General features: G+C 38.1%; 1 protein-coding gene across 4 annotated transcripts in view; it reads right to left on the bottom strand.

Moving 5' to 3' along the window:
- PLPPR5 (phospholipid phosphatase related 5) overlaps window positions 1–21,307 on the bottom strand; it is a 124,976-nt gene that overhangs the window by 73,189 nt on the left and 30,480 nt on the right. For all 4 annotated transcript variants that reach the window (XM_036883882.2, XM_057500457.1, XM_036883881.2 and 1 more), the window contains exons 2-3: window positions 11,553–11,685; window positions 8,211–8,461 (exon numbers count right to left, since the gene is read on the bottom strand). In XM_036883882.2, coding sequence (XP_036739777.1) covers window positions 8,211–8,461; window positions 11,553–11,685 — 384 coding nt within the window. The remainder of the gene's footprint in view (window positions 1–8,210; window positions 8,462–11,552; window positions 11,686–21,307) is intronic.

Consider the following 21,307-nt stretch of genomic DNA (forward strand, 5'->3'; position numbering starts at 1 on the left):
TCAGAAAGGAGTAAGGAAAAATCACGATGGACCCCACAGAAATACAAAGAATTGTTAGAGAATACTGTGAAAACCTATATGCTAACAAGCTGGGAAACCTAGGAGAAATGGACAACTTCCTAGAAAAATACAACCTTCCAAGATTGACCCAGAAAGAAACAGAAAATCTAAACAGACCAATTACCAGCAATGAAATTGAAGCGGTAATCAAAAAACTACCAAAGAACAAACCCCCCGGGCCAGATGGATTTACCTAGGAATTTGATCAGACGTACAGAGAAGACATAATAGCCATTCTCCTTTAAGTTTTCGAAAAAATAGAAGAGGAGGAAATACTCCCAAACTCATTTGATGAAGTCAACATCACCTTAATACCAAAACCAGGCAAAGACCCCACCAAAAAAGAAAACTACAGACCAATATCCCTGATGAACGTAGATGCAAAAATACTCAACAAAATATTAGCAAACCGAATTCAAAAATACATCAAAAGGATCATACACCATGACCAAGTGGGATTCATGCCAGGATGCAAGGATGGTACAACATTCAAAAATCCATCAACATCACCCACCACAACAACAAAAAGAAGGACAAAAACCACATGAACATCTCCATAGATGCTGAAAAATCATTCGACAAAATTCAACATCCATTCATGATAAAAACTCTTAACAAAATGGGAATAGAGGGCAAGTACCTCAACATAATAAAGGCCATATATGATAAACCCACAGCCAACATCATACTGAACAGCGAGAAGCTGAAAGCTTTTCCTCTGAGATTAGGAAGAAGACAGGGATGCCCACTCTCCCCTTTGTTATTCAACATAGTACTGGAGGTCCTAGCCACGACAATTAGACAAAACAAAGAAATACAAGTAATCCAGATTGGTAAAGTTAAACTGTCACTATTTTCAGATGACATGATACTGTACATAAAAAACCCTAAAGACTCCACTCCAAAACTACTAGAACTAATATTGGAATTAAGCAAAGTTGCAGGATATAAAATTAAAACAGAAATCTGTGGCTTTCCTGTACACTAACAATGAACTAATAGAAAGAGAAATCAGGAAAACAAATCCATTCACAATAGCTTCAAAAAGAATAAAATACCTAGGAATAAACCTAACCAAGGTATAACTTCCTTGGTTATACCCTGAAAACTACAAGACACTCTTAAGATAAATTAAAGAGGTCACTAACAAATGGAAACTCATCCCATGCTCCTGGCTAGGAAGAATTAATATTGTCAGAATGGCCATCCTGCCCAAAACAATATACAGATTCAATGCAATCCCTATCAAATTACCAACAGCATTCTTCAATGAACTGGAACAAATAGTTCAAAAATTCATATGGAAACAACAAAGACCTTGAATAGCTAAAGCAATCCTGAGAAGAATGAAAAAAGTTGGGGGGAGCTCACTCCCCAACTTCAAGCTCTACAACAAAGCCACAGTAATCAAGACAATTTGGTACTGGCACAAGAACAGAGCCACAGACCAATGGAACAGAATAGAGACTCCAAACATTAACCCAAACATATATGGTCAGTTAATATTCAATAAAGGAGCCATGGACATACAATGGGGAAATGACAGTCTCTTCAACAGATGGTGCTGGCAAAACTGGACAGCTACATGTAAGAGAATGAAACTGGATCACTGTCTAACCCCATACACAAAAGTAAATTAGAAATGGATCAAAGACTTGAGCATAAGTCATGAAACCATAAAACTCTTAGAAAAATACATAGGCAAAAATCTCTCAGACATAAACATGAGTGACCTCTTCTTGAACATATCTCCCGGGGCAAGGGAAACAACAGCAAAAATGAACAAGTGGGACTATATCAAGCTGAAAAGCTTCTGTACAGCAAAGGACACCATCAATAGAACAAAAAGGTATCCTACAGTATGGGAAAATATATTCATAAATGACAGATTCGCTAAAGGGTTGACATCCAAAATATATAAAGAGCTCACAAACCTCAACAAACAAAAAGCAAATAATCCAATTAAAAAATGGGCAGAGGAGCTGAATAGACAGTTCTCTAAAGAAGAAATTCAGATGGCCAACAGACACATGAAAAGATGCTCCACATTGCTTGTCATCAGAGAAATGCAAATTAAAACCACAATGAGATATCACCTCACACCAATAAGGATGGCTACCATCCAAAAGACAGTCAACAACAAATGTTGGCGAGATTGTGGAGAAAGGGGAACCCTCCTACACTGCTGGTGGGAATGTAAATTAGTTCAACCATTGTGGAAAGCAGTATGGAGGTTCCTAAAAATGCTCAAAATAGAAATACCATTTGACCCAGGAATTCCACTTCTAGGAATTTACCCTAAGAATGCAGCACTCCAATTTAAAAAAGACAGATGCACCCCTATGTTTATCTCTGTGCTGTTTACAATAGCCAAGATATGGAAGCAATCTAAATGTCCATCAGTAGACGAATGGATAAAGAAGATGTGGTACATATACACAATGGAATATTACTCAGCCATAAGAAAAAAACAGATCCTACCATTTGCAACAACATGGATGGAGCTAGAGGGTATTATGCTCAGTGAAATAAGCCAGGCGGAGAAAGACAAGTACCAAATGATTTCACTCATATGTGGAGTATAAGAACAAAGGAAAACTGAAGGAACAAAACAGCAGCAGAATCACAGAATCCAAGAATGGACTAACAGTTACCAAAGGGAAAGGGACTGGGGAGGATGGGTGGGAAGGGAGGTATAAGGGGGGCGGAAGAAAGGGGGTATTATGATTAGCATGTATAGTGGGGGCAGCATGGGGAGGATGTGCAACACAGAGAAGACAAATAGTGATTTTATAGCATCTTTCTATGCTGATGGACAGTGACTGTGAAGGGGTATGTGGGGGGGACCTGGTGAAGGGGGTACCTAGTAAACATAATATCCTTCATGTAATTGTAGATTAATGATACCACAATAAAAAATAAAAATAAAAATAAGAGACATATACACATAAATATATATATATATATATATATATAGGTCATGTGTATTACAGATAATGCATATATTTATTTAATAGCAGAAGGGGCCCATGAAGGCACAAGTTAAGTGCCTAGGGCCTACAAAAGTCATAATGTAGCCCTGACTATTTAATATTGCCCTATAATATAGTAAGCCCTGTTTTTCTGAGTAAATATGCAAGTGCTGACAGCAATCCCCAAGATGGAGTTTGCTTACACCTAAGAAACCCCAGATATATTAATGGAACTCTGTGACATGTTTTTCAATATTTCAAAGAACCTAATAGCATAGTATATTTACACATAATAAGCCCACATACACTAGCTAAAATGTCAGTACTCTTTGCTTTGGGCTGGAACTATATTAAATCATGTGGCAATTCTGGTGATCTCACACTGTTCAGTGGTTCTCGTAAACTGTGGAAGATGTGGGAATTTCTGTGATGTGACTGCTGAGCCAGAAACCATGACAGGACCAGACGTCAGTCACAGAATACCCAAGTGCAAGTGCAACCTTACAGTAGCTGGGTAAACTAAGGTGAAGATGCAGAGTAGTGATGTGTCAGGTTATTTACGGCTTATTATTTAATTATTGTATGTGTGCAATTGCAAAACAGCTTTGTCATATTTATTATTATGGACCATTATTTAATATCTGGACAATAATTACATTTAATTATTATGCATTATTATTTAACCATTATATGTGTGCAATTTCAAAACAACTGTTTTATTTATTATTATTATGCACCATTATTTAATATCTGGGCCTAAGTTGAGATGGGAAAGTATTAATATGTTAGGAGATTTAAGAACATGGAGATCATGGAGGAGTGTGCAGGAAGGGGAAGAGAGTAAATTATAAAAGGACTCCACAGTCATGAAAATATTGGAACCCAAGGGGTACTTCGCATATGTCTTTCGCACCTCTCCCCATCCCCCACCAATAACACTTAGCTGAAGACTGACAGGAACAATGCCAACTGACTAATAATTGTGGTCACAGCACCAGTAGTCAGAGTAATAGTAGAGCAGTCACATTATGAGTAGGGGCTCAATAAATACTTTTTGATATAAATTTAGACACAAATTTGCTCATTTGCAATCTAAAGCACAGGAACCTTAAACATTTCAGCTCTAAATTACTCCTGAGTAGGGAAGATTCGGAGGAATGGCTTTCTGTTGGCGGCCAGATCTCCTCAGTCAGTGAAGACAAATACATGAAGGCAGCCCAGGGCTTTTCTTCTTACCCGCGCCAGCCCTCCTGCAAACACGGTCTCTGACCAGCCTCAGGAGATCAACCACTGCAAGCAGACTGGCATGCATTCCCCAAGTCCCTGTACCCCAAAGAGGGCCTGCTCATGCCCCTTGCAGAATTAGGTGGAATGTTACTAAAGGAGGGAGGAACACACAGTGGTGGGCTGTGTTTATTTCACCCTGTCCTGGCAGCCTGTGAGCACTAACTGCTGCCCATGGGACTTACACAGGTGGCTGTGTAGGAAGCGAGAGCAGGAGAATGTGGAAGACTGGACTCCAGCAAGGAGGAAGAGAGAGGGAAATGGTATTTTGGAGCTTTCCACTAATATTCTGGGAAGACTACAGTACATTGCTTAATGTCCACAAATCATCCTATCGCAGGATATTCACCACTTCATGATCTGACTTTGCTCTACCCCCCATTTATAGGTGGAGTCTGCTTCTCCCCGCCAGCACCCTGGGCCAGCCTCCTGGTTTGCTTGGACCAAGAGAATTTAGCCCTGGGGATGGGATGCTGAAGCTCAAGCCTCATGATAGCTTGCAGCTCAGACCTCTGCTCTATTGGGAGGCTGCTTGCTCTAAGACACTGTCAGGAACACAGCCTGTGAGAAACCCTTCTGAGAACGAGAGAGGCTCAGGTATTCAGTGTCCAGTGCAGTCCATCCCCAACCAACTGGTCAGCTAAATAGGACCCAGGGGAAGCAAGGACTGACTACCAGGAAAACCTCAGGTCAACCCACAGAATTTTCAGGATAAAACATTCTTGTTGTTTCAGGGTCTAGCATGGCTTGCTGTGCAGCAACAAATAATGGAAACAGGCCAACAAAGGAAGCTGACCCTTTTTTTTCTTCTTTTTAAAAGATTTTCAGAAAATCATTGTAAGATCAGAATTGGAAGTAACCTAAGATCATTTTATGTCTGGCTGTTTCAGTGGTTTATGAGGTTAACTGGAAAGTCACCAAACATCACTTCTCATTCTCAACTTTTTGAAGTTCATTTAACTTTAACTGGAAAAAGATTCACCCATTTTATATGAAAAGAAATATCACAAAGCCAAATTTAAATATTATTCTAATAAGACTTAACACTGAATTATAAATTTAACAGTTGAGGGTTCAGTAACCCTCGGAATTTTTTCCTGGGAAGCCAACTATATTTGCAAAAACAGGCATAGGGATCTTTTTTTCTCTGAAAGTTCTCAGTAAAGTAAAAGAGAACAACTATGTGATCAAATTATTCCCAAAGCTTTAATTAAAGTCAAATGCTAAGGGAGAGTTCAGTGCCTTAATTTTATTTCTAATTCACATAGAGAAGCATCAAAAAAAGATTCCTCCATCCTTGTTCAAATACTTCATAATAGGGTTTATTTATTTTTATTGATGTGTTTACATATGTTTATAGCAGCTATATAACATTTAACAAATATATCTCTATCTAAATATAGCAATGAGCTTGTTTCCACAGAGAATATCAAATATACAGCTGTTGCCCCATATTTACCTACTCATCAAAATTCTGGCAAACATCTCATGAGACTGTATTAATTTGAAACACACCAACATTCATATTATAAAGGCTTTTAATGTGTGTCTAGTGAAGCTGGGAAGAAATATATATGTATATGGGTTCAAATGTAACAGCAAAACATGACTGTAGTGCCTACATTTGCAGCAAGAGTTACATTCAGAGTTGCCATAGCAGCCACCCACACTCACACACACACAAAGGGGTGGAAGAGAAGAGAGAAAAGCAGTTAGCAGAGAACAGAATCTATTGTTGAAAAGACAGAGGTACACTCTTCAGTATAATTACTAGCAGGAATCCTAACTTTTAGACTGAATAGCTGTTTAATGATAGAAGATTTCCGGGTGTTGGGAATGTGATTAAATGTTTTTTCTCCAAACTTATCTACCATCTGAACCCTTGGTTTTAACCTTTATGGATGCTGAGATTATGCAAAAACAGGAGGGAATTCAGCTGACCATGCACGCATTAGGGCTAGTATGGATCAATGATCTCTGGACTACTTGGAACTATTGTAGACAGGAAAATTTGTGGTTCTACGGTTCTGGACAAGTTATTTCACTTTCTGAGTAGCTGCACTGTAAAATAAGCATAAAAATAGTACCTACTTCAAGGTGTTGTTTGGAGAATTCAATAAATCAGCACAGATAATTAACTGTTATGTAAACAATAATAATGATAAAGAATAAGTTTTAATAATACCAAAATAAGAATTAGTAATATATTAAATAAATTAGTTAAAGTGAAGCACTTAGCATCTGATACATAGTAAATGATCAATAAATGTGTGGTATAATAACAATAATTACAATTAATAAAACATGTTATTAAATAATAAAATAAAAATGAAATAAAAATATAAATTAAATATAAATGAATATAAAATTAAACTCAAAATATGTAATTATAAATTATTATTATTATTATTACAAACATCTCCAAGTCTATCACAAACTAGAACAGTATGGTTTATAATTCAGAAGTTGCTTAAATAAATGCCTGCAAGTAAGTTGCTAAAACAAATCAAGTAAAAAGTCAGACCATCAGACCAGGAACAAGACAATACATTAAGATTTTTCCAGTACATAAAAGGAATTAATGTCTTCTTCCACAGCAATGCCTCTGAAGACACCATTTTGGCAGAACAAAAAGACCAAGTATTTTACTAGACTAGCACATTCTCCACCATCTCAAACCCTGGTTATACGGCAAATTCTATCACCTATTAGTGCTGAGATAACCATGTAACAGTGTGTGTGGTCAGAAAGTATTCTGGAATTTGTCTCAAGTCATTAGCCTGATCACATATGTATATACAAATATATTTTTGATTCACACCTAGATACAAATATAAATATCAGATTAAGATGTGATGACAATGAATGAAAGGTATTTTGTAACTTCTGAGTCACTCAAGCCTGATTCTAAACACAATTGCATTAGCAACATTAGAAAAAGTTCCATAATTATATAGATCTTTGAGGGTAAAAATAAGTTCAAGTTTTTTCAAGTCGTGAGAAATCATCAAATTTGGTTCCAAATCAGTCTTGGGATCTCTTGTCAATGAATCGAAATCAGAATGAAGTAGCTATTGGCACCACTGGAAAGGAGAATCCAAAAAGACATTTAAAATCTCCGAACTCTTAACTATAGGTAGCTGTGGAAAAGCCTATTCGGTACACTTTTTGGAGTCCAGTGCCACTGCTGCAGGGCGGATCCTGGTACTAGAGGGAGAGGCTGACTGATGACAGAATGCTGGCATCAAGAGCTCTCTGCAAGGCTTCCTTGTGCTCCTGAGTATCAGTAAAGCACTCAGCTCAGACACTAAGGGCCGGCTAACTAACGGTCCCAAGACAGCTGCCCTTGGACCTGGTTCTTACCACTAAAATGACGGCAAATACTCAAGAACAAAGGAAAAATATAATTTATAAGGACATTTTGGTTAGTTCCACGAGAAAATATTAAAACACTGGTTGAGATATGTTATCAATAATGAAAGAATATTCTAGAAAAAGAGGTCCCTTTTCACCATCCCCACCAGAGAACATTAGGGCCCGAGTAGGCAGCTAAGAGGCCTGGGCAGTTCTCTTAATTGCTCTATTACTAGTTCCTGGGGACTGCTACAGGACAAATTTGTTTCCATTAAGCCCTATTTAATATACAGACAAACATTCCCAAATAGAAATGCTAATGGCTGTATTTTTTAATACAACCAACTCTACCCACACAAAATCTCATGAGACTCAAATGACTTAATTTTGTTCACAGTACAAACAGCTATTATTAAAAATAAATTAAATGTCCTGCAGAAAGCTGTTAATGTGACTTCCATTATGACAGGGAGAAATAATTTCTACATTGGGAGAATTAACAGAAAGGCAGACTAGGTCTGCTTTATAGTCCTTACTTACTGTCAGATACATAGCTGCATAGACACTGAGAGCTGCTTCTTTGGATGGAAATGTCTTCCTTGCTCTCATGATGAGATCTGGGTTGCCTGTGCAGGCCTCTTCCCCACTGATGAACTGTGTATACTGCTGACATCCAAGTGCTGTGTAGTTGGGCTTACACAGGGCAAGAAAATGGGGAGCCAGATTCCCTGTAACTACTTGCCCAGCATTTACGAAGATATCAGTAGCAAATAGTCCAAATGTATAAATTCCTGCCAAAGAAAACAAACCATTTTAACTCTTTAGGTTTTTGTACTTCAGTTTACAACAGACCAACATGGAAATATGCTATATGGTTGCTTCCATTTCACTCCTCTCCAGTTCCTCCCTTTACTGGTGGGAGTGTTAAATTACTGAACATATTGAGCTGTCTACCACTGGCTACATTTTTATGCATGGAGGGTTTATAAGACACATGAGATAAAAGAATAAGATATATTCTAAGACTGTGTTTGGGTCATAAAATGTGAGCTTTAAAATGGAAACATGTTTCCCTGATACATGTCTCTCACCTTCTACTAATGTGAGCAATTTATTTTCCCCTATTTTGGAAATACTTTTTCTCTTATTAACATAAAGCAAAGCAGTTATATCCCTTTGATTATGCCTCTTAAACTCATTCAGACTGATATTAACTCTGTTGGAGGTGCCAATTAGCAGTAAAACCCAATGCCATCTTTAGATATAGAAAATCTTAAGTAAAACAGAATGTGTTCAGGTTAATCACTACATTACCTTCAGAAATACATTTTTAAAAGTTACATAACAGAAAGTAACTTAGTCCCATCTTATCTTTCATAATTGAGTTTTTATTTATCAAGTTTGTGGCATTTGAATAAAAAATAAAGCAATCAAAATTAAAATGTTTACATTATCTTCACAATATTAACATTTATTTGCTTTGGTTACCTGAAGGTTTAAAATTAAAAACAGATTTCTTTGTCCTTTTTTGTTGACAAGGAACCTGCCAATTTACTCAAATCCAAAAAAACATTTTCTAAATTCAGTGCCATTGGTCATTATCATTGGTTATTATCTATTCAGATAGAGTAGGAAAACTAAATTCTTAGGCATCATTTGCAATTAAGCTTATAGATACAACATTCAAGGATGTGGTACTGATGTAAAGAGATCCATTCTTTCATAACTTTGAGAAATAAAATCCACCAGGACATTTTAAAACTATATAAAAATAATAATTCCCAAACAGTTGGTTCACTAAAAACTCATATAATTTTATTATAATACTCAGACATTTTTCTTCTTAGTCATATATTTCTGGGATGTTTTATTTTCTAAGTCTTTACATATTATTGGCTATTGTGTAAGAAATCACAAGGGAAGTTGTGCAGTATCAAACAATTTCCAACCATTAGACACATAGATATTCTTTTAATTTTCAAAATATTATGTAAGACTATAAAAGCTTCATACACCCAAAAAAGTATGTTTCAGAAGTATACGTATATAAAAATGGCAATGAAACAAAGACCTTAGTCCTCTCTTTACCTAAAAATGTTAAAAGGTAATGATAAAGGGTTTTTCTTTACATCTTCCCATCATTCCAGGAGTCATACCAGTAAATGTTCTCAATAGCAGAAATTTGGGAAAGTCAGAGAAATTAAAGAGAAGGGAGCTCAAAATGTTAATGTACACAACCTCTCCTTCCAAATACCATGGCCTGGTGCAAGTACCTAAGTGACAGGTTTTCTTCTCTAGTCCTTTGAAATTGAGGCTACAATGCACTCATTTTATTTAACCACACCATTCTCTTTATAAGTGTAATAAGCTTTTCCTCTTTCAAATAGAGAGAAATATTTGATAAGGATATGGAATGATACTTGTAAAGTTCCCACATGTTCTTTAGAACTAAAATGCCAGGGCATCAGGCCCAAGGCCAGTACTGTAGTTGACTACACAGATACTTATTAAAGTGAAATCCGACAAGTGTATCCACTGTGCTGAATAAAGTTACTATAAAAAATGGCCTTATTATGCAATAACGTTTTGCTTACGAGCTTTCCATTTTATTATAGCAAATAGAAACATCCAAATCATGATAAACAAGGGAACAAGAAAAAATCAAGTACTCCAAAAATTTCATAAAATCATTTAAGAAAATGCAGTCTTAAAAGCACACTTTACTTTGCACCATATATTCTTTAGAATTTTGTGTGCAAATGCAGAAAAATATTTTTACTTAAGTAGGCATAATATAATTTGCTCAACAGTGTTTAGGAAAATGTCAATTTCATCACTTTTAGTTATGACTAAATTATGGCTTATTTTGTTATTAAATGACTTATGCAAAGATAAGTGAGTCAAGAACACAGCATTGATGCATGTGAAAAAAATACTATAAAGTTTCATATAGAATTATCCCTTCAACAATATAAATGAGGCTTTTGGAGATGTTTAACTTCATTGCAATAAAAAGTAGTCTTAGATACAAAGACCTTTAATCTTCACAGAAATTTAAAAGGCATGATGATGTTTGATTAGTCTTTAAGTGGGTTTATATATAGATTAGGTGATCTCTGCATAGTGTCTTCAAACTCTTCATGATCCCATCAATATGAGAAATGCATTGAAGAGTTATAGTATCATTAATGTCAATCTTAACACTAATCAGAATTCATCTTAAATGTTATTTACTATAAACAGACATACTTTTTATATGATAAATCTAGGAAGTAGTAATTTATATTAAATTTTATTATGTCAGTTCAAAAATCTGTCTTGGCCAAGTTTCTATTGAATTGAGAGATTTTTTCAACAAATCGTCACTGTTCATATCGGTGCTAGAATTCAAATTTAATAATAAAATATCAATAAAACTTCTAATGAAGTCACCAATTCATTTTTGTTGCTCTGAAGTGCATGGAGTGCTGTGCCACATATGGTCGTTAACAAATACAGCATTTATTTGCCAAGCTATTTTTCTTATCCTTCGTTAGGTGTTCAACAAACTAACTAGATTATCATTTCTCCCCAAGCACTGTTCCTAAAATTTCATAAACAGAATAATTTATTTTAATTATGTAATTTTTAGTTTCTTAAAGAATATCAAACATCCAAGTGTGTTGGTTTTTGTTCCTTAAAATAATATGGAAATCACCCCTGAAGTGGTCTTACGGTATGAAAGAGACAGTAGTACACACCACTTATTTTTCAAACCAAATTGAAACATTCAAAGAAAAAAATAAATGTTTGCACACAGTTAAAATGCTGATCATTCTAAAGGTTAGCTTACACATAAGCACTGTTTCAGCAACAATTAAAAACAATTCAAGGAACACATACCAAGAAACCGTACAGTTCGCCGCACCAGTGGGTTTATATAGCAACAGTCTCCAGTTAAAATAGTTTTCTCCTGGTTTTCAAAATCCCTTGTGGCTAGTTGTAGGCAAAACACAGCAGTTTCTCCAACTATTATCTTGCAAGAAAATAAAAGGTTAAAGAACATTAGAATTTAACCACTGTAAACATAGAATATTTTAATTTTTTCAAAAAAATGCAAAAAACCCCTCCTTTGAATGGTAGCAATTTCTATATAAAACTGAAGCATACTTGCTTAACTAAACTTTAACTTTAAGCTTATCCTTCTGCATGTAACCCATACTTCTCTCAGTTCAAGTGAGTATTAAACTGATAAATTATGAATACAAATGGACTATAATATTTTTGTTTTCTGAAAGACTTCATTAAAAAATAAAATATACAAAGGATTTTTGCTTTAAGGAAGCACTCTCTTATTTTTGGTGTGTAATTGAGTTCATGTTTTATTTTTAAGAGATTATGTCTTGTTTAAATCTGACTCTGCCACAGAAATTGGAACAATTGTCTATGAAAATAGTCTCGAAAGGATCTGATATAGACGTACTAATTTAAAACTATACTAATATTTTTATAACAAGAAAGCAGATCAGTTCACTTGTGTTTGGCCTTGAGGTTATCCTTTCCCAAAATCTCATTATTCTATTCTGGGATATTATTAAGAATTATAATCTTAATAATTATAAAGATTATAAAGAAATTAACATACTCTTTATACTTCAGTGTACATGTGCCATTTGAATCTTCATATAAAACATGTGTAACAGAATATCATCACACCTCTTTTACAAGTGAATAAAATAAGATTTGGAATTCAAATGAATTGCCCAAGGCCATGAGCAAGTAAAGAGAAAAAATATGTTCTGGTTCAAATTCTTTGCTCTACTATGCTGATTTATTGAAGGGCCTGGTTATCTTCCACTAGTGTTGTACCATTTGCTGTGGTTTACATACGTGGTCTTTAAAATCCCCCAGCAAGGTATCAGAGCCACGTGTTATTATTCCATTTTACAGGTAGGAAATGGAGTCTTAGGGAGGTTAAATAATTTAAGCTCCATAAGGCCCGTCAAGAGCTAAGCAGAAATTTCTGACTCAGCTCCAGATCTTTTCACTCTATTTAATACTCTGAACAGCAGCCCTAGAAATAAGATGAAGAGAAAAAAAACTGATCTAGTAGTATGTCTCCTAATTTGTCATTGTTAAGATTAGTTTTTAATACATCATGTCAAGGTTAAATAATGTACTCTATAGGGAGTCCCAGACATCCCCTGGGGAAATGCTTAGGGTCTTCATGAAAAGTAGTATCTATGATTACAAGCTATACCAAATTATAAGGTAGAGAAGGGGATCACAGGAGATCAGGTGTTTGACCTAATTTTACTCCAATATGAACAACAGATTATGAGGCATCTCTTAATTGATATTCTTTCTACCTCTTTTTCCTCTTTTCTTACTATAGCTCTTTTTCCAAGTAGGTTGGGATTCAAGGTTAAACCAGAAGATGAGTTGAATTATAATAAAGAACTCTATCTAGTCTTGCCTATCTGGTGAAACTGGGCTGAATTGGGAAAGGCTAGAGTTTATTGCCTTCCAAATCCTCCTGAAATTTTGACTTTGGTAAAGTAGAGGAGGCGTGTGATGAAACAGTTGGTCCAGCCTAAAGAGGCACAAAAAGTGTCATCAGCTGCCACCAGGGCCCTGAGAGAGACTGACAAATAGACAAGCTGTGTGTTTGACACTTTTTTATCTCCCTTTCTAAATCACTTTTTGATGCCCTACCTCTTCTCTGCTGCTCCTTGGAAGAAGTTACTCTCTGAGTTTTTGGATTTAATTTCCTCCAGGTCTGTTTTTCTCTAGAATACCCCCAATTCTAACTCTATCATCAATTCCACATAGAGTTGACTGGCTGCCTGCCTGATTCTGTTTCCTCAGCCTGCTCTTATTCACAGCAGGTACCCTGGGGTCTCCACCCCCAGGCTGGAGTACACCCCAGTCCACTGATCTCCCAACTCAGTCTGTTAACACTGAACTCCCCAGAATGTAATAGATACCCAATAATTCTTACTGAATGCATGAATGAATTCCATCCTCAATAGATCTCATATTCAATGTATCAGAGGTCTTTTGACCTTTTGCCTCTGCCTCTGACCTTTTGCCTGACTCCTAATAACCAACGTCAGCCTTCCTCCTGTTATGAAGGCTCTACTCTAAGCTAGACAGTCCCTATGACCAGATCGTATGTGTGCTTAGTCCCTGACCTGGTTTAGTTGCCAGGTTCCTACCAGACTAAGAACTGCCCTATCTAGACCCCTCTTCCCAGTTTCCTAATGCTAATGTCTTGCCTGCATCTCAGCATATTGCATGTTTCTGAATTTCCTGTTTGTGTCTTCAGCGAACTTGCCAAACACTGTCTCACAACTGTTTGGTTGCTACTAAAGAAGCCTACTCAAACCGGATTAAGCAAAATTGGGAATTTATTCTAGGCTTGGTGGGTTATTTCAGAACATAAGGGGATGGGGCTCAGGATTAGGTCCAGGAATGGAAATTCCTCAGGAATCCAGGCAACTACTCTGTCCCATTCTCTTTCTCTGGAGTCACACCGTCTCTCTGCTCAGCTCTTCCCTGAATGCCTGACTCATTCTTATCTTTCTGCAAGCCAATTCTCCTGCTTCCTAGTGTACGTGATCACCTCAACAGTTTCTAACAGCCCTGTCTTCAACCTGTCAGTTCTGTTCAGTTACTCTTCAACTAATCTGACTTACTAAACCACAACTCCAATTCCCAGGAGGTTCAGCTTGGGACAGGCATCTTTTGTGGTCTATCCAACCAAGGTTAAGGAGATGTGTCACAGTGTATGAAAACTGCCTCTCCAAGTAGAAAGGGTAGTTCTCAAAAAAAGGGAGTTGCAGTGACGTCTACTTCAAACTCCCACCCGATACATCTTGCTGGGCCTCCCCCAGACTAGTTCTTACCCTAGACTAACCTTTCTACCATCTTCTCTGGATACTGTGTTCTGTCTGCCTACTTGGACTTCGTCGAATGTGCCTAGAGGCTAGTGTCTGCATTCCTCCAGTGGGTATGTCCGCTTCGCACGCTCTAGGTTTCCGTCCCTCACTGTGACATCCATGGAACTCCTCATCCAGAGCCTCATCTCTCTTAACTTCCCCCATTCTGACCTCCTAAGTCAAAACCCCCAAAGTCAACTACGGTCAGATGAATTCAAGCAATGAAAATAAAACAATTCTTGTTATGATGAATAATAAGAGTTAGGAAGCACTGGTAGGCACTGATGTTTAAAGATGGATTTATCATCTAGTTGGGTAGAAATAATAATGGTATAAGGCTGCCCATGTTCAGTTTTGACTGGTTTGCACAATAAGTGCTAATAGAATATTCAGGAAGAAGTGTCACAGAGTCACTGAGGTGGCTGTGAAATGTGCCATTGCATCTCGGGCTCCTGTGAGGCTTTTGTACTGATGGCCCTAGCTGCTGCTATTGGTGGACTGACTGCTAAGTTCCTGCGAAGGCCACACTTCCTGTAGAATTCTCCTAGCTAACGACTGATCATGGTGGGGGTACCCAGTGAGCTTATTCGTCTGAGATGTGGATACCTCCCACTGCCAATTTTGGTTTGAAAACTCCCCGTGAGCCTGGCCTCCTCTTTATTAGAATTATGCTGCCCTCTTGAGGTGCTTCCTACCCAACCCTCCATCCTTCAGTTCTTTCACAGGAGGGATGACACCTCCCTCCGAGTCTGAAGGCTCTCCCAGCCTTCTCTGGCCTACCCCTCCCCCAGTCTTTATCTTTTACCTGTGTTTCCCCTGATAAATCTCACATATATTTAATCACACTTGCTACTGCTTCTAGGAGAATCTGAATTAACACAGCATCAAAGAAAGACAGGATGTGATCCTGATCACTCTTAAAGGAAGGGCAGTTATGAGACAGGTGTAGAGGGCCGGGGTGCCAGCCCTACCAGGGAGGCGGGCTAGGAGAGGAGAGGAGGTAGCCCTCCTCCTGGTGGCTTTCAGCTTGACCTGAACAGAAATGAGTGTGAACTGAGTGCGCTTCAGGGGCAGAGGCTCTGGCTGGTGAAGTACAGATCTAATTCTGGGTTCCCCAGTATTTTATTTTGGTTCTTCTCTTCTTTTCCTGTCAGAAGCCCTCCTTGGAGGACTTCATTCCCCCTAAGGCTTTACCAGCCACTGCTGCTCCAAATAATCCTAAATATTTCTTTCAATCCTGAACTCCTGATGCAGGTCTCCAATCACCTGCTAAACAGCAACATCTCAACAAGCTCAAATATACATACTGAAGTCCTCAAAGCCTTCCGTCCCAAATGAAACCCCTGTCTCTCACCCTAAGCCTCTTGCTCCTCCATTTCCCTGTCTCAGCTGACCACTGTCCTCCGCTTGGACATGCCATTTCACACCGTGCTGACACCTCCATTTCTCCATTCTCCATCAATTGCTAAACCATGCTGCATTTATATCTCAATTATATTTCAAATGTGTCCATTTTTATCACTTTTGCCATTTTAAAATTCAGTCCCTCTCACTTTTTCCCTGAATACAGCATCCCCATAACTCACCTCTATGCTTCCATTTTCTCTGCTCTTCAAACTGTCTACTGCCAGGGTGATATTGGGAACAAATTAGTGCAATCCAAATTTCCTACTCACCATTCTCAGCATGTCTTCATAGTCAATGAAGTAACAGGAATTGTCATATGGAACTGTTTACAGCTGAGCACAAACCCATCTTTTTCAGCTTCGGCAACTCAAACACAGCCTCCAGATATGCCATGTTCTAGTCACCACTAACCATTTAATTTCCCAACATACCAGGCATTTCCATACATCCAGGCTCTTGTACCTGGTCTGTGGCTTCATATAACTTGGTAGGCAGGACAGGGTTCTATGTCTGAGACATAATTTAAATATTGCTTCCTCTGTCGCAACTTTCTGTCTACTCCTGGTACAATCCGCTCTGCGCTCCAAAAGCACTTTGAACACTTATGATGGTCCTTTCCCACGGCTTCATAGCTATCAGTAACAGCTGTCTCCTCCACTCAAGTGAGTTACTCTGAGGCAGGGACTGTATAATGTTTATTTTTAAATTTCCATATTAAAGCAGAATGACTGGCCATGAATATAAATGGCTGTATGAATGAGTGAAATCCAGCTCAATCTGCCCATTCTATAGATAAGGTCACCTATCCAGAGAGAAATTGAAAAGTTAAATATGCCTGAGTCACAGAGTTACTCTGAATCCAAGTTTAGAGCTATTTTTGACCACAGCTTCTGCCTAGGAACTTCTGACATTTTCTTCCAACTTTTCCAGGTTAAGCCTGGTTGGCCCCGTCCCCACACAGTCCCCGGTGCCCAGGTCACACTCCACCACATTCTCAGTATTTCTACAGTTTTAAGGGGAAGATGTTGGGTTACAAAACACCTTTAACACCTCCTGGGGTCTCCAGGTGTAAGAGAACTCACTTAGACAAGGATTTAAGTGATTCTTTCGACAGACACAGGCCAGTCTTAAGACAAAGACCAAAAGCTTCATGCCACCTTTTCTGACTGCCCTTATATCTTTGAGATTATATTTGCAATGAGATTTCTTCATGCTTCCTGTGCATACCCTTGGTCCTTATGTGGATTTGGGGACCTGGAGGTTTGGTCACTTTCTCACCATTCTCAAGAAGGGGTTCTTACTCTGGAATCACTGGTTGCCATTTTCATTAGATTCCCAAAGCAGCCTTTGGGTGAACAGCACAATTAGTCTGCTTTCTCTCATGCGAGGAGAAGGGTAAACATGGCCGTACAAGAGCACAAAAGCCAGACACGGGGATGCTAAAAGCTTTGTCACTTTGTAGTTTTCCTTGATCAAAATTCCCTTCTGTGAACTAATAAATGAAAGCTGTTTCCAGAGAGAGTTGAAGTGATGAACAGTGATAACTGAGATTGACTGTGAGGGCACATGGCCCTCCTCCCGCCTGTCACAGGCTCCAGCCTTTCCACAGAGAGTGAGAAAGGAGCAGAACATGGGGAAGGGCACCTGTGGCCCCAGCACGGAGGTTCAACCCACTTCCCATGGGTCAGCTATTCAGAAGAGGCACTTCTCCCCCATCCTAGCAAAAGTTCTCCATTCGCTGAGACATAAAAGAAAAAGGGAGGAAAAAGACTTCACTGGTAGAAAGAGTACAAGCTGCACAGTAAATTCATTTATAGCTGTCAAACTTCTCTTCATTTCTCGCATCTGCCTTCCAGTTCCCTCCCTGGACTCACTAACCTCATCCCACTCCTGCACCTCCCGTACCAGACAGAAGCCCTGCCTGATCCCCAGTTCTACAGGAAGCCCCCAAGCTACCTCTGTGGAAGGTTGGTGGTGTCTATTTATGATCGATGTCATCTGATATAGAATGTGATAAGATGTACTCCAAAAGCTTAGGGGCTTTGTCTAGCTTGGATTAATACTTAGTCTATAGGCACAGACCTGATCATCTACATTTGCCCTCTTACAGCACTAAATTATGTTTTCTACCTTTATCTTGCATCTACCTACCACTTCAGCATTTTATTTTAAAAAAATAATAACAACAATAAGGGAGAAATGTGGGATTCACATATAAATCATGTATAAAAATCAAACGAATAATCATATCTGACTTGATTGTTTATAGTTCATGATGCGTGATCAAAACTGAAAGTTTCTGTGATATGACTGCCCTTGCACTGTTCACCATGTAAGAACTTATTCACTATGTAAGACCTTGTTCACCATGTAAGAACTTGTTTGTTATGCTTCAGAAGATTGGAGACTGTTGAGATATAGGCTTGGGGTTGATTAATGACTGTGCATTGAGTCCCCTGTACAGAATTTTATTGTTGTTAACAACCATTTGATCAATAAATATGAGAGATGCCCTCTCAAAAAAAAAGCTTAGGGGCTGATAGGAGGGCCCTCACTGCTTCACCTACCTGAGCACTGCTTCCCTGTCTGAGCAACTGATGATTCCTTGAGTCACAGATCTCTCCCACCTGCAACCTGACAGTCTACATCCTTGGAGGCAAGCTTGTGCTTCTGAACCTCACCCAGCCTGATAAATGAGAACCCTACATTCCACAGACCTTCCCAAATTGGAACCATGTTCCCTATTATACCCCACCCTCTCACTGAGTAACTCCATTATGCTTTTTCTGAACTCCGTGTTGATGTTACGAAGCCCCCTAAGCCCCACCCTGCACATCAAGCTGGACCTACACACCCCTACACCTCCTAACTAACTCATCCATGTCTCCATCCTGTCTTTGAGGGTAGATCTGGTATGAGGTCCTATGTTTTATCCATTGCCCTGGATAACATAATGGCAGTTTAGCAGTGAATAAAAAGCCCCATTTTGCTGATGAACAGCAACCTACAAAAACACAGGTGTGAAACATCAATCTCCAGCACCGATGTCTAAACGTCTCTGTTATGAGCACATAACGTTGCTCTCATATCTCAACTCCCAGAGGCTGACTCTCTGTTATCCATATTTCTTAATGATAAAATACTGAAGTAAGCTCTTCCAGGAAGAAAAAATTATTGTAGCTCCAAATAGCTCTACATTTTCATTTATAAAACCCAATTAGAAATTCCTCTCCCCTTCAACTGGTGGTGACTCAAAGATATCAATACATCATTGGTTTGAAATTGGAACAAGAAAACCAGTTCAGATGCAACGCAGCAGTAAAGATCATGTACTCAGTGTGACAGTATGTAACGTGTCTCATACAGTCCAGATATATGTGAGATAATATCCAAGAAGCAACTTTAATCCATTAAACTATAGTCATGGGACACACTTAAATTTTAAAATGTGGGTGGGTATAGAGTTTCTATTTTGGTTCCTAACAAACACATGGTACATTCTTGTTTTTATACACATACATATATATAGAGAAAGAGCTCATTTACCATCATTAATTTCAAACTATTTCCCATCATCAATTTCAAGCTAGCCAAGGAAGTTCTAAGCTATGCTAAGAAGTTAAAAGCTACACTGGGTACTATGACACTAACTTTGTGTCACTGTACAGAGAAACAAAGTCTTCCTCTGTGTATGTATAGATTTCAGCACCTTGCTAAGTAAGCAGTTGCTAACTTCTCACAACATGGTTTCTTGAGTGAATTGAGGTTAGGAGAGAGGAGAATTGATCGAACATTTGGTTAATGATATAAGACTTGCACAAGCCCTCCCAGAAGTGAAGAAATTATGGTTATATCTTGCTGTAACTATATATATATATATATATATGTATAATTTGACCAAGAAAAGTTGTGGTCTCACTTTCACACTGTCACATTGCTGTGGCAAGTGGCCACCTTAGCCTAGACCAACATTCCTTGCATGCTTGCCTCTGGGTGACTTACACCAAAGGAGCATTAGGATAAATGATGTGCCTGATTTCAGACCAAAAGGTAAAAGATCAGGTGTGCCTCCTCCCTGTTTTCTTTCCCTAGCTGCTGGCTGGAAGCAGAGAGATCACTGGGACCAGCAGTTATTGGTGCCACAAGACTGAAGGATTAAGTCCCTCAGCCAACAGCCCTGCACTGGACTGTTTCTTGAGTGAAAGATAAACTCTTATGTGAAATGTGGAGGTTTATTTGTTATATAAGCTAGAACTTTCTAATTTCCCTGTTTTTGATAAAGAAGGAGCAAGTCTCAGGCTCAGAGTCTTCTGCAGAAAACAGAATAAAAATATATTGGTTTTTATTGTGTTTATTTTATGATTACCTCCTATTTACCAAGTGGCCTTGCTATTCCATTTATGGAAATGATATGATTTTTCTTCTACAATAATTTGCTAGTAAAGCGGAATGATTTAAAGAAAAAAATAAATGATAGTTGAGGTGGTACATCATAGAAATAAGAAAGTGGTACTGTGAAAGGCAAATTTGGGAAATATTTAACATAAAATAAAAGCTAACTTAAAGCTTCTACACAGCAAAAAAAGAAAGTCAACAAAATGAAAAGGCAACCTAAGGAATGGGAGAAAATACGTATGCAAATCATGTACTTGATAATAATATCCAAGTATATAAAGAACTCATACAACTCAATTGGAAAAAAACAAACAATTTAAAAATGGGCAGAAGAACTGAATAGATATTTTCCCAAAGAAGACATACAGATGGCCAACAGGCACTTGAAAAGATGCTCAACATCACTAATCATCAGGGAAATACAAACCACAACCACAAGCTATTACCTCATACCTGTTAGAATGGATATTATCAAAAAGCCAAAAGACAACAAGTGCTGGTGATAATGTGGAGAAAAGGGAAACTTTGTGCACTCTTGCTGGGAGTGAAAACTGGTGCAGACACTGTTGAAAACAGTATGGAGCTTCTTCAAAAAAATTGAACTAGAACCACAATATGATCCAGTAATCCCATGGCATTATTTTTAGTAGCTAAGATGTGGAAACAATCTAAGTGTCCATCTATGGATAAAAGGATAAAGAAGGTGTGGTATATATATATAATCAAATATTACTGAGCCATGGGGAAGGAAACCCTGCTGTTTTGACAACTTGGGTGAGACTTGAAGGCATTATGCTAAGTGAAACAAATCAGACAAAGACAAATACTGCATGGTATCATTTATATGTGGGATCATTTTTAAAAAGAAGTTAAATTCATAGAAACAGAGAGTAGAATGGTGGTTGCCAGGAAGTA

The sequence above is a fragment of the Manis pentadactyla genome, chromosome 4 (genome assembly GCF_030020395.1).
Source record: "Manis pentadactyla isolate mManPen7 chromosome 4, mManPen7.hap1, whole genome shotgun sequence".
NCBI classification, from domain to species: domain Eukaryota; kingdom Metazoa; phylum Chordata; class Mammalia; order Pholidota; family Manidae; genus Manis; species Manis pentadactyla.